Source organism: Nasonia vitripennis, chromosome 1 (assembly GCF_009193385.2).
Source record: "Nasonia vitripennis strain AsymCx chromosome 1, Nvit_psr_1.1, whole genome shotgun sequence".
Taxonomy (NCBI): domain Eukaryota; kingdom Metazoa; phylum Arthropoda; class Insecta; order Hymenoptera; family Pteromalidae; genus Nasonia; species Nasonia vitripennis.
This window is the reverse complement of record NC_045757.1, coordinates 6,201,604-6,215,858: the sequence shown is the minus strand read 5'-3', so window position 1 is coordinate 6,215,858 and position 14,255 is coordinate 6,201,604. Positions and strand designations below refer to the sequence as shown.

At 48.1% G+C, this 14,255-nt stretch overlaps 1 protein-coding gene across 1 annotated transcript in view; it reads right to left on the bottom strand.

Moving 5' to 3' along the window:
• Positions 1–14,255, bottom strand: part of LOC100680112 (ras-related and estrogen-regulated growth inhibitor) — a 32,736-nt gene that overhangs the window by 11,435 nt on the left and 7,046 nt on the right. Inside the window, exons 2-3 of the mRNA XM_003424929.5 lie at positions 12,342–12,398; positions 5,633–5,709 (exon numbers count right to left, since the gene is read on the bottom strand). Of these exons, the coding sequence (XP_003424977.1) occupies positions 5,633–5,709; positions 12,342–12,398 (134 nt within the window). The remainder of the gene's footprint in view (positions 1–5,632; positions 5,710–12,341; positions 12,399–14,255) is intronic.

The window sequence follows — 14,255 nt, the reverse complement described above, 5'->3', positions numbered from 1 at the left end:
CGAGAGAGCAGTTACTTAATTTTTCCCCACAGAGATTACACTCGTATCGCAGCCCTTAATACAGGCCGCGATCTGCGAGTATTTACTTGGGTCATTACGCGCGAGAGAGAGAAGAGCGGCTCGATACACACACGGCGCTGATTTACGCGGAAAACGAGGGGCGAAATATTGTTGCGGATAGCACGGGTTTTACGAGGGCTTTATACGCCGGGCGTTTATACTCCCGACTTTTTTTTCGCCGAGCAGTATACACCCCCCTGAGTAATGGTGATTATGAGAGAGCGGCTGTAATAAAGTAATTGGAAAACTAGCTCTATATGAAAAACTCGTCCCCTCCACTTGGACGCGTCGCTGTGTGTATTAATCGCGGAATTTTTAAACGCTCGGCATTACATAAATCTAGCTAATGATAAATTAAGCGCAAGTATACTTTCACGTCTTTAATATCCTCGCGCGCATACGTATCGAGTGTCCCTTCTCTCTCGCTTCCGAGTCGCGTCTTAAATTTCGCATGAAGCGCCTTAATCGACTTTCATCCGGCCGATAAACAATGGAGCCCGACGCGCGTTGCGGATGAAAAATGGAGAGAGCGAGTGAGAAAAATCCAGGCGATGAGCTGCACAATGGAGAGGAAAGGACGACAAAGTGTGCCAGAGAGGAGAGAAGGATCCGGTGATTTTTCGGCAATTAGCGAAGCCTCTGTGTACACCGGACAGATTAACGGCCGAGGTGAGTTTAAGTTATGTCTCGACGAGTGTAAGCTGTGAGAGGACGTTATACCGTTTTCGGACGATTTATATATCAGTATTCCTCTCCATTGAATCCTTTCAAACACTTCGATCCAGGGTGCAATAGCCTCCGGAACTAAAAGAATCATCCGCTCGCAGCTATTCGCGTAAGCCCTCCGATCTTTATCGTCGCCTTAAAATACCGCGAGCCAACGCTCGCTCGCGCAGAGACAAAATAAAGCTGCAAACTCGTATAACAGCGAAAGGAATCCCGCAGCTAATTTCCACGCCGCGAGATTTTTCAGTCTCGAGCTTTGGCGCCGGGGGAGTAGCCCCTCTCTGCGGCGAGATTTATGCGCTCTCTCGAAACAATGCTCGATAGAAATATTAATCCCTCTCGCTTGCAGCGTTGCGAAAGCTGCTACGTGCGTGTGACGCCCACGCGTGGGTGTGAGAGAGAGAGAGAGAGAGAGAGAGAGAGAGAGAGAGAGAGCTGACTTCCTTCGCGAATGACATCAGCGGGAGAGGCAAGGTCGCGTGTTTGTGCATCGAGAGGAGCTTATTTTAAGCGGGTGTGAGTGTAAAAGGAAGAATAATCCGGCGAGGACACGCGGTGAGTAGTGTTGGCTTTTGAGGGTCAGTATAACGGTTATGCGTTCTGATTACGGACTTGGTTCGCGCGTGGTGTCCCTCTCTCTCTCTCTCTCTCTCTCTCTCTCTCTCCTCTCTCTCTCAACCGCAGGAGCATCAACCCTCGAACAAAAGCCATCAGCTCACCATGTGCAGTGGTGAAAGCGACGCTCTTTATCCTCTTATTCCCACGAGCTCGCGACGAAAATCCCCGGAATCTAAAACGCCGCGACCTTGAGCCTCTACAATGCCTGCACATTCGCATTCACGGCGAGTCGATCTCGCTTTCATAAGCTTGCATAAACGACGTGCGTAACGCGCCCCGCGAGTCGAGAGATTAGGCTTCTAATCCGGCTAATTAAGCCGTAAATAAACAGCGCGGGAATTGAGTCAACAGTGAGAGATCGGTACACGTACGGCATCGGCGTATGGAAGCTTCTTCTTCTCCGTCGTCGTCGTCGTCTTCTTACACACATAGCCGACGGGCGAACGGTAGCCACTATGCGTTCGGCTTGATTAACGATGTCGGCGGCCCGCGCCTCTCAATAATTGGGCAATAAATCCTCATTAAACGCTGGCGGTGTCGCGCAAGCGCAAGCGCCGCGCAAGGACGTTTCGTGACGCTCGTGCGGTGTATACGGCTTATCACAAAGTCGGAGATGCCGAACCGTTTACAGTGTGTGTGTGTGTGTGTGTGTGTACTATCGGACGAGGGATAATGTATGGGGGTAGCGATGCGATCGGGAACGAAGCGGAGGGAATTTATTTATGCTAGAAGGGTTGCTTTGAAATTTTAATCGAAGAGAGGATTTTTCCGACTGGTATTGGGTAATTAGAAAACTGAGGGATTGTTCGCTTAATTAATCGAGTATTTTTTCACACACGCGTACGTTATGGTATACGGGCCGGCGTCGCGGGAAGTGAGCGATTAATGAAAGTTACGGGCCGCGAGGCTGTACCGCTAAGTGCGCCTGTGTGTACCGCAACGCGCGAGTCTCTCATCCCCGATGTAAAACAAGTGTCCCGGTTAATCGGATTGAATACTCGAGCATTTGCATTTTCGAACGAATCGAAATATCGGTATGTGCGCGATTTTTTTTTTATATTTTGTTCGTTGCCACAGTCGACCTGTTCGAATGACAGTATATAACACAGATTATAAGCATACGAGAGAATAAGAAGCTACTGGAATTTTCGCTTCGTAATATCGCAGCTGTGCCTTTTCACCGCGACTCCATTAAAGGACTGCGCGGATACACCGCTATGCTCATACGTGATTCGATTCTGTGATTTCGCCGCACTGTCTACAGAGCTCGGCCCGCGCGTGCGACCTTTTTTTCTCTCGGGCTTATGATACACCGTCAACGTTATCGAACATAGTTAAGATTTATCCACGGGTGAAAAAACGTTGTTTACAAAGCAAAAAAGTGTCTCGTAACAAAAGTCGTTTATAGCTACTAATGCCGCGGGCAATAACGGTGCAGCAGCAGCAGCAGCAGCAGCAGCTCTTACGCCTATGTGCACAGACTGCTTATATACTCTATATAGCCCTCGATATACATACTCTCTTGCGCGCGCGGCATTGTTTATAGGGTACGAACTATACGGCGCGGAGAAGCCGCACCGCATAATGAGCCCACGTTCTACCATCTCATTTATGCCTATATATACCACGACCAAGGCCACTCTACATACGTGTATGCCTATATGACAGTGTATACACACTCGCGGATTCTTTTATTTCGAGCGAGCGGAGCATCGGGAGCATCGAAAATAGTTTACCAACTCTTGCGCCAAAAGCGAGAAAAACAACGGGCTCTCGCTTAACCTTCGCATTTGAATAAACCGCCACACGCTTCTCTCTCTCTCTCTACTATACATATATATGCGTATAGCAGACGACATTTCACTAGCGCGCGATAAACAAGCTCAAAATCCAATCAGTTCGAGAAGAGGTAGAGATACACAAAGGGAACAGAACGATATAACACACGCGAGCACAGGTGCTTAAACCCGCAGCGACGATGACTGCCGCTGATTTTCAGCCCGCTTTTTTCGCCGGCAGAGGCGCTACCGTCGCAGGCCCAAAAAAAAAGAATCAAACGGATGGAGAATCTCAATAAGACTATATATATAAATCCCTTCACGCTGCACACGCACGCATTTGTATAGAGGAGAGAGTTGAGGAAAATCAAAGCAGCAAAAAGCCGTGGGTTAATCGCGCGCGCCCATCGCGACAGGTGCGAAAACAGTGAGAGAGAGAGCGCGCGCGCGCGCCGGTAATTGCGGACAAACCAGTTTGGCTCTAAAAACAGCCCAGGCGCTACCGAATGTCCGCGCAGTGCAGTATACCTGCTATGTGCGGATCTTCTTTCGCGCGCTCGAGACAGCCGGAAATGAGGAGGGAATTTTGTTTTTTTTTTTTGTTGTCATTGTCTCGGATCGGGTTTCATCGGCATTGTTCGTTGATGCGGTTCCGTTTTTGCCGGTTTTTTTTTTGTATCAAGAGCCTAAAGGGATGACTTCTCTCTGACGAATATCTGCGCGTATGAAGTCTACCGTATACTTTGAGAGTAAAGTGGAAGCTGCGTCGAGGGATGGAATTAAGCTGATCTCGATCGCGCGGGGGAATAGTCTTATCCTACTTTTTGGAGTCCGAGAGGGGGCGAAGAGGGAGAGGGACTTTTTGAAAAGTACTGACGATGATGCGGAGATTGAAATAATCGATTCGGACTTTGCATACTGGTATATGGGTATGTGTATAGCTTCGAGACTTGCGCGAAATTACCTGTGTGTTCGATGTATCTGTACGAAAAATTCGAGTGAGAGAGATGAAAAAGAGTGGAAGGAATTCGCTACGCAATTTGCCACCACAAAAGGGTTCTGCTAACGTTGCTATACACTCATTCCAATGCTCGGATATTATACTCATGAGACTTTTCGTCGCGCCGGTATTAATTTACATCCAGCCCAAAAAAAAACCGCGTGTACGGTATACGTGGTTATGTATACATTTTTCCGATTAGTATCCCAATTTTCGGCTTGGGTTGTCTATGTCTATGAAAATTTGTCTGCTAACCAGAAGCAATTTAGAAATTCGCGAAGAGGCTAATTTAGCGGCGAGTCGGCCCTAATTTCACGCCGCCGCGGGCTTCCGCGGCTCTTCAAAGGAGAGCGAGTCGAATCGGCGTTTTAGGATAGGAGGCTCACTCTCTCAAGGGCAAAAAGCTTTCACGCCTGTCCTTCGACGATTTCGCGGGGGTGAGATCTTCCGGCGATTATTTCGAGACCGAAAAAAAATTGTTTAAAAATATACTCGCAATGGGAATATAGATCCCGAACTACCCAATCTCCATGCATTACCGACGAAACCGCGAGAGAGAGAGAGAGAGAGAGAGAGAGAGAGAGAGAGAGAGAGAGAGAAAGAGCAGTTACGTCACAAAACGATCAGACAAACCAATATAAGCAAAGTCCAGTAGTCGAGAGAGACACAATCGGTTTTCGCGAAATTACGAGCTTATATACATATAGACACGGGGTAAAGGTATCCTGGTATACATACAGCGTATAGATACAACAACAACGACGACGACGACGGTTTCCCGTTTCCCGCAGCCGCAAAATGTCCTCATTCCCCGGCTCTCTGCGGTCTTTCTCACCGGCTGCCTATGTATTGCGGAGAGGGATTCTCGCGGCTCTTTTTCGTTTTCCGCGCGCCAGCGCAAGGGAGAGCGCGAAAAAATCTCTGCGGTTACATCTCGAGAGAGGCGCGAGTGTAATATACTTTCTTCGCGACTTTCTGCATCGCGATTATTAATGGCTTACTTTTCTCGCGATCGCTCTTTCGGATTCATTGAATCTTATCCTCTATCCTACATATAACACCCACGAGATTAATTAGTCATAAATCGAACTCCCGTATACAGCACGTATCGCGTAACGTTTAAGCAGATATATAAGTATCGCGTATACGAAAGGGCTGCTTCCAACCGGAAAAGCGTCGAGTCAGAGAGACGTGTCCCAGAAATATACACACGTATAGGCGCACAATATCGAGCGCGCGAGCCAATAAATAATAACGTCGCGAGAGCGTGAGCTCGTTCGCTACTTCCGCGTGCTGCGCGTGACGCCGGACTGACTTATTGGCCGAGCGCTGTGTGCTCTCGTGAATGAGCGAAATCACAGCTGACTGCTACTACTGCTAGTTCTTTTCGAGTATAGCGGCGTAAACATCGTGTCAAATTTTCATGAATAATTGCCAGAATAAGACTCACCTCGCATCTCGACGTGTCCAGGATCTCGACCTCGGTGGTGACGTTGTCGATGGTGACGCTGTGCCTGTACAGAAAATCTGCAACACGGAGAGAAGATGTATCGGCATCAGTCATTTATTATATACACAGCGCGAGAAGAGCTTTATATACATGTATATACAGTATCTCTATCCGAGGCAGCGATCACCTCCGGCTCGTAAACGTCGCGTCACGCGGCAGCGTCACTCCGTATACATCGTGACGAACGAGCGATTCTTTCTCTGCGCAGTGGAAGAGAGATCGGTATTGATATTGCCCGGCCGATATTAGTGAGAGAAAATTCGGACGTAATCCCAAGCCAGTTTTTCGTCTTGTCTGCACACACACGTATCGGCGTAGGCGTTTTATTGCGTCACGCGAGGGTGTGTGACGCTGTATTTTCGCGAGTTAATGCGCCGGCAATTGCGAAATTCTTTTATTTGCGTCCGAGTGAAAGTTCGGTTTTGCTAAAAGATCGTTGTAGGAGTCGTATTTTAAAATTATGTTCGTGCATGTGTACTATATTTCCAAGTGTGTATATAAAACGCCGATGCATAAAGTTACATAGTATATAGATACCGACCTGCGTGAAATTCCGGCGAAATAACGTCTCTCGGCCGTGCGGAGAGCAAGAGCTCGAGAATCGAAAAACACGGAAGAGCGAAAAAAGAGGAACACGCGTGCGTGCATTTGCGAAACGGGTATTTAGCAAACTGCAGAGCGGCTTATTTTGAAAGAAGCGCACACATACTCGGAACGTCTCTCGCAGCGGCGAGGAAAAACACAAGAGAAGAAACTTCGCGTATACGCACACAACAATATGCGATGAGCCATAAAGTCAGCGAGATAGTGTTAGGGAGGTATTATAAGATCACGCTTCGCGTGAGAACACAGCCTTGGTTCGACGTTTCCTTTTCTCTCATCCTCTCTCGGTCGCGCGAGAGCGAGTATTAGGTGCAGTGGTATAATCCGACTTTCGATTGCGTTGAAGACGCCGCGGATCCATAAATCAGAGGCAATCCGGAACCTCGGAAACAGCTGCGTCAAGCGCTTTGGAAATCGGAAATCATGCATAAGTATACGCGAGGGACTTTTTCTCTCCCCGACACCTGTCGGACATTTGTCATAACACAGCAGCAGCAGCAGCAGCCTCGTCGCTCTTCCCGATCAATCAAAAACCGAATGAAATCCAGCTTCATCCGTCACACGTCACTTATTGATCTCGTCGGACGCGTATGCGCGTTTCACTTCTTTTCTTTTACACACTTACGCGCCGTGTGTATTATTATCCCTCGTTCAATCCGAGACGCTGATTACGATGAAAATATGGAGTGGCTAGGAAATCGGGGATTAAGACGAAAACACGCTCGCACTCGCGCTTTCCCCCTATATGTCTTTCGCGAAGTTTGATTTGTTTTCTTTTACGTTAAATCGGAAAAAGCGACGACGTGCGCGATATATACTTTGTGTATAAATGAGTATTTCTCGCTCGATCGAACGGATTACGAAAGTCGTTGCGGAATAACGTTATCCGCTACGTTTGTCGCTGAGAGAGAAAAAAAGGGCCGGTCAAGTTCTCTCGAGAGCTCTGGCCATTTTTGGTCAGTCCTCCGGGAGAGTATCATTACGATTTGCATACACACACACACACGCGCGCCCTCTTTGAAGACGAAGTTGCGCGCAGAAAAACAGGTTCAGCCTTGACACTCATTTGAAATTTTCCCTGAAAAGTAGTCCGGTTCTCTCTTCGCTGCGTGGAATCCTCCCGAGAGAGATCGAGTGTTATACAGTATATTGTTGTCCAATCTGTCAAACAGCGCCTCATCTATTTAAATCCGCGCACACATACAAATTAGCCCAGTAAACTGCTCGCGAGTCAAAGTCGGCCACTAATATTTTAGGAGCGCGACGACGACTAATTTATACGTCGTCGTCGTGCGCTTGAGAGAGAGAGAGAGAGAGAGAGAGAGAGAGAGAGAGAGAGAGAGAGAGAGAGCTTAGGTCGCTCGACGCTAACAAATGTAGTAGCGACACGCGATTATCGCTCTCTGCACTTGCCGAGCGAGAGATTCCCCGTTGCGATTTATATCTGTCTCCGTCGTAATATCGCTCGGATTTAGGACTCGAGCTCTCTTTTTATCGCATCCTGTATACTTCGTACGTAAAGCTTAAAAAAGGGAAAGAAGCGAATGAATAAACAGCGGTTATCGATAGGCTCGTTAGGATAATTGAATACCAAGCGGCGCGCGTCGAATATTTCAAATTACGCGCGGGCAAATCAAACAGTCCTGTCCGCGGAGAGTTTAGTGTTTCCTGAACGCGAAAAGCCAAACGTATGGGCTCGTTTACGCGACATTGAAAACTACTTATACACGCCGGGTAGGCCGAGCTCGTATCTATCTTAACTACCGGATAACGATTTTTTTCTTCTCCTCCTATGCGTCTTTCCAGCGATTTTATGCGAGAGATCGTTACGAGGCGCCTGTTTTGATTCACGAGCGAGAATCGTATACTAAGTATGCTGCTGGAGCGAGTAATAATTTCGTTAATTTGCCCAGAACGGCTGGCGCCGGCGACTAGGAAACTCGACGCTCTACAGATATTTGGCGGGAGAAATTCGCTCGATGACGGAAGTCTCGGTTTTACGAGTATAGTCAACGATTTTTCTCCTGACGTCGCTGCTGCAGGTGTCGGTGTGTTATTATTCGGGTTACGTTGTATTCGTTGCTGCGTTTAATGGTAAGCGCGCCTAATATTCATTGCGTGTTACGCAGTTGGACGCACGTAAGAGACTCTTTGAAACGTCGAAAACGCAAAGGTAAAAACGCGAGAGCGAGCCAGGAAACTCAGTGATAAGAGCCGGTCTTCAAAGAAATCGGTCAAGTGCGATTTACAACGCCTGCACGATATAATTCATCGGCGTAGTGGAGCAGACGTAATGACGGTGAAAATCCGTCGAGGAAATTCAGAGTCAGCATACGATCGACATCCGGCAATAACGGAACAATATGCCGAGAGTCTAAAATTCCGCCGCTGCCAGCAGCAGCGGAGCCTGTCGTGCGCCAAGAGAGAGAATTTCCCCTTTACTATCGCGTGCTATACTCGCATGATGTAATTATACGGAATTTCACTCTCCTCGCGAGTGAAAGAGACGCGTGTGTATGGCTTTTCGATGCCATAATGATCGCCGATCGATTTTCCCTCTCGCGATTTAAAACTTAAATACGCCGATTTTTTCCCTCGTCGTTTTAGTCTCGAGCTGAGCAATTGCTCGATTTTATAAAAGAGTAGCGGACGTACGCGCGAGAAATTCGCTTCTTCCGAAGGCCCGGAATTACTCGGCGTTCGTCGAACCGGGAGAAATTTGCATTGTTAATCGCACCGACGGCAGCTGTATTCGCGCTCTCTTATCGGCCGAGATGCGGCTGATTTACATGGTTAAACAGAGACGCTTCCCGGAAAAATCGGTAAGTACGCGTGGCTATATAGATTCGTTAGTCGCGCATTCTTTACACCTCGAAAGAGATCGAAATTCAAGCCGCAGTGAAAAGACGCTAATCGGCATGGAGTAATCTACGAGGCCTTGTACAGCGTTTCCACTTCGGCATTGATTTCAAGTTCAGCGAGCGTGAAGCGGGAGATTTGAAATCGAAGGTGATTGATTGATCGGTCGCTGAACTGCAGTATCTCGCTCGATCTTTTTTCCGCGCACTTCACGCACGCCGATCGAATTTCCACTTTACCCGAAGAAAATACACAACTTCGGTGCATGTGTGTACGCGAAGCTACTCATAGCTATCAGCTGACTGCAGGCGAGAGGAATGCATCCCGCGGGGAGACAGCGGCGGCGGCAGCAGCATCTCTCGGGGCGGAGATCGGAGGCTCGATTTAAACTAGAAAGCCGCGCGGCGCAGAATGCAGATCCGCCGCTACAGCGCCATAACTCATGAGCCGGCACAATAATTAGGTGTACACCCGGCTAGACGCTCGCTCTCGCACGTGGAAATCTGCAATGTAGCTCTCTTGCAGCCGCGAGATTTTCATCTGCGCGCGAGTGTGTAGCCGCTTTTATGATCTATCGTAAAGCTCGCCTAACGCAGACGTGTACACGTGTGTGTGTGTGTGTGTGTGTGTGTGTGCGCGCGCGCGTGTGTGTGTGCTGGACTGTGAGGGGACGAGTTTTTAGAACGGTGTAGTACCGATTTTTCAGAGCGTAATTACGCCGGGTGACGAATAAATCGGTTGATCGATTGAATCTTTCTTACTCAAGCCGTCTGTTGTATAATAATTTCGAACGCCGAGAGTTAATCTGCCATTGCCATCGATAATGCGCTTTACATAACGCGTAGGCGTATGTCCCTAAAGTAAGCCACCCAAAAACAGCGTTTTATCAAAATCGGTACGCAGGGCTTGCATCAGTCATCCGTAACAATATTACCGATCTCCCGTACAAAAAGTGTCAACGACACCCGAAATCCCGGTTATTTTTCAACGCGTGTACGCCACAGATAAGCCAACCACCCGATCGATCATCCGGTGCAATATTAATGAATCTTTCGCCCCTCCAAAGAAAAAATCGGCAAGAATGGTCCGCGACGATTCCGATCTCCAAACCCGTTTTCCCCGCGCGCGCGCGCACGTGGAAAAGGGCTTTTCCATCAACAAACTTTTTCTTTAATTAGCAAATTTATCGATATAGCCGAGTGAAAGAGAGTAGGGGGAAGCCAAGGAGGGAACTGGATCCGATAATTTTATACATACGAGAGGGGACGACGAGCTACCGGTCGTACACGCCGATTTTTCTCGTCCCGTCGTGCCTCGCGCTAGGTGCCGGGGAAAAAGGAAGATCGCGCTCGTGTTGCGTCGCGCAAGGACGTCGATGATGATGATGATGATGATGATGATGATGCCGGTGTAGTGGAAACGATTCGGAAGAGCTGCTTGGGGTTTTTTGCGAGATAAGTGTGCCGCGGCGATGATCGATGTTTGACGAATGTTACTGCCGATTTTTCACTCTCGTGTACGACGAGTTTATCGGAATACCGATTATTTTTCGCTTTATTGATTGTCCCTCGCTCCTACCATCTGATGTACGCTTTTCTTACGCGTATACGTATGCGTTGTGTATACCAGTCGATTTTTCAGCGCGAGAAAAAACGTCAGTCCTATTACACGTTTATTACAGTCAGGTATGCTCGTTATACACCGGGCGAGAGGCTTTATCTAGTAGTTTATACGCCATTGAGACGGCGCCGCAAAAAGCCGGAGAGAAGGAGAGACGCGGCAAGAACACGAGACAGGAGAGGAGGAGAAAAGCGGTCTCGAGTAGTTTGGATTTTAATCGATGCGACGATTAACCCGACACCGAGAGCGTGTTCGTCCATTTTTTTTCTTCCGCAGACTCCTCTCTCCTTTTTCTCGCTCCAGCAGCGCACGCGCGTTACGCGGATAATTAAATGATTGATTAACGTCGAACATAATCGAACCTCCTCGTGCCCGATTTATATTCGTGCTTTCCAAAAAAAAAAGAATAATCCTCCGAGCATTTTTCGCAAAACTCGCTCGTAATTTGTTGCAACACGCGTCAGAAGCCTAGACACACACACACACACACACACACACAAATGCCGATCTCGTCGGCGCGGATATCGGCGCCTTATCGCGATCGGATGATAAATCGCTCGGCGAGATCCAGTTTCCCGGGCCGTAACATCCTACTGTGCGCCGCGTGCGATGACGTGCCTTTCCTCCTCTCCCGCGTTTATGAATTTCGCCGCGATTTACGAGCCTCCTCGATGTTTGCAAAAGCTCTTGCCTCTCTCTCTCTCTCATTGATAATCCTCGGAGAATAATAAAATTCCAGGAGATCGCGTAAAAATACACCACACAGCCGAGGGCTCTTTCGATCGGCAGTCGATATCCTCGGCGTATAACGTACGCCCCCGCGCGCGATGAATTAAAAGCATCGTGGCGCCCGCGAAGCCCTCGGGCCGGTGCAGCGACCGATCGGCCGAGGAAATCGAGTATATCGCGAGCTCGTGCCGAGGAAGCGAGTGTTATACTCTCTCCGATGTGTGTATGTGTGTGTACACGTGGTTATGATAATATATTACGTGTGCGATGCGGATTTTTCGCTGAAAAATTCGGTTCCAAGAAGCACACGAGTCGTCTCGGGTCGGGAGATCGGTAAGACCAGTCGGTCTCGCGTTACTCTCAAAAGTTTATAGCGACTGGCGGAGGAAATTATATATAGCGTGTCGCGACTACGCTCGGGATGGCAGAAGATTGCGTTTTGAAATCGTGAGCGGCCAATTTGAAGATAATACAATAGCGCGCACCGGAGTAGTATTGCAAACCGAATCCGCGACATTGACGAAATCGTATAATCATCAAGTAAGTTGTGTATTTTGAGATTTTTATACCTCGGCGGAGATAAATACTCGCACTCTCTCTCTCTCTCTCTCTCTCTCTAAAATGCTCTCTCCTCTTCGAAAGTACGCCCGTCTCTGTTTGTAAACAAGAGTTAAAACAAAAAAAAAAAAAAAATCGCGCACACGCGTCGCAAGTAGAGCGCGTTACGGATTCTCCAGCGCGAGAAAATAGGCCAGGATACCCATCCGACAATTTGCATGCGCGTGCGGTACATGTATATATAGGTATATAAATGAAAGAAGGAAGGCATATTACTTACCGCTCGTCGAGCTGTACTCGCCGATGTAGCGCCGCGTCAGGTATCGCACTACCACCGCTGGAACAGACAAAAAATTACGAGCTCTTATTACTCTCGCTCATATATATACATGTATATATTCTCTCGTTCCCTTTCTTTTCGCGCGGGTTTATAGGCGCAGCGCCGGAGTTATTACCAGCCGGTAATAAGCCGGCTTTTAATTTCGGCCTCCCGGGCTTATTTGACCCTTTTTTTTCTTAACGCTTTTGTTTTTTTCTTCTGCGAGAAATCCGTTCGGAGGAAGATCTCGATTGGCCCCACGAGGAAGTGATCGTTAAGAAGGATGGATTCTTTTTTTTTTGGGGGGCTCGAGAAAGTAAGAGTCGGCGGAATAGGTCTTTTTACGGTCGTCGATTTTTTTCTGGACGTTTGTCTAAACACACAATGGGCTCTGTTGTTGATTTTTTGTTTTTGTTCGAATCGATTTGTGCGACGGAAAAATATCAGTCAGCGGCAGCAGTGGAACGAATGAGTCGAGTTGTTGTGCTCGTATAATACCAGTTTCTCGTTGTCTCTCTTTCTCCGTGTGTGTACGTACGCACGAGAGAGAAAGAAACAAGGCTGAAAAGTGCTTTCCGCGCTGCAATGGCTGTGTTTGCCGCTCATTCATGGCTATACTATGTGCGAGAAAGAACGCGATCGAGCTTGCGGGTTGTTTTAGAACCGTAAATTACTTATAATTGAAATTTCCAAAAAATCAATCCTACATCGCTAGAGCGAAACGATCGGTTCCGAACAAGGTGCTATATCTACACGCTGCACGTACTCGTCTTATAGTAATGAGGGAAACGGGAAAGTGGCCATACGCGCCCACCTAATTGGACACAAGTACATACGTTGCTCTTATATACACTTTTCCAATCGAGAAACCGACGCCAGCCGCAAATATCCGCAAACTTATGGCGGGAAATTCAAATTTTTGAAATTCAATCGCCACATCCAGAACACAGAATCTCGTACACACCACCGAGTCAATCTCTCCTCACAAGGTTGGCGCAATCAGTTCTCCGCGCCACACACCCGTCCCTCTCTCGCGCGAAGCAACTCTCACGCATGCACACACACACAGAGGGGCATACCGATCCAGAAAACTCGGTCTTCCCGCTAAGGAGCCTCGCGCTGACCCGATTCACGCTCGCATAGATCGCTGCACCTGTCCGCTCTCTCGCCTCTAATTTCGTCGGGTTATCAGAGAAAGTAACGCACTCGCCCCAATAACGCTCGCACACACGTGTAATTTCTCGCCGGCACCGCAAGTTTCTCCAAATTTGGCCACCGCGAAAAATTCACCGAGCTTTCGTGCTTTTATTATTCGGTGTGTGTGTGTGTGTGTGTGTACGCATACTTTCTAACGGCGCAATCGCAGAGCTGTCGAATTTATCAGTGGCAATAAGCCCGTACCGGTAGACCTATGGATAAAGGTAAACTGTAATTATATGCGCAGCTATTTGGACGCATTGTCGAGATTGCATCAGGCGGATCCGAGCTTCTTCGCTTGTTTGGATAGACAAAGATTGCGTTGCGCGGGTGTATGTGAGTCAGGTTGTGCGAACAATGCGATATCAGGCGATAATGGTCTACTCGCGTTTCGTCTACTGAAAGATCGTGACAAAGACGCTATATCCTCTACATAGTAAACACACGACACGATGAGGAGTTATTTTCCACACCTTATTTAATTAGATAAACCTCGACTTACGCAAACCCGTGACTAATTAATCCGCACTGAAAAAATAACACGCCGGGGATTCAAAAGCTCCACGTCGGAACGCGGAACTCATTTATCGAGGAAGCAGCAGCTAAACGTCGAACTCGATGTGTATACGTGCGGACAACACTTTTTGATATACACACTCGCTGAAATTTGCATGAACC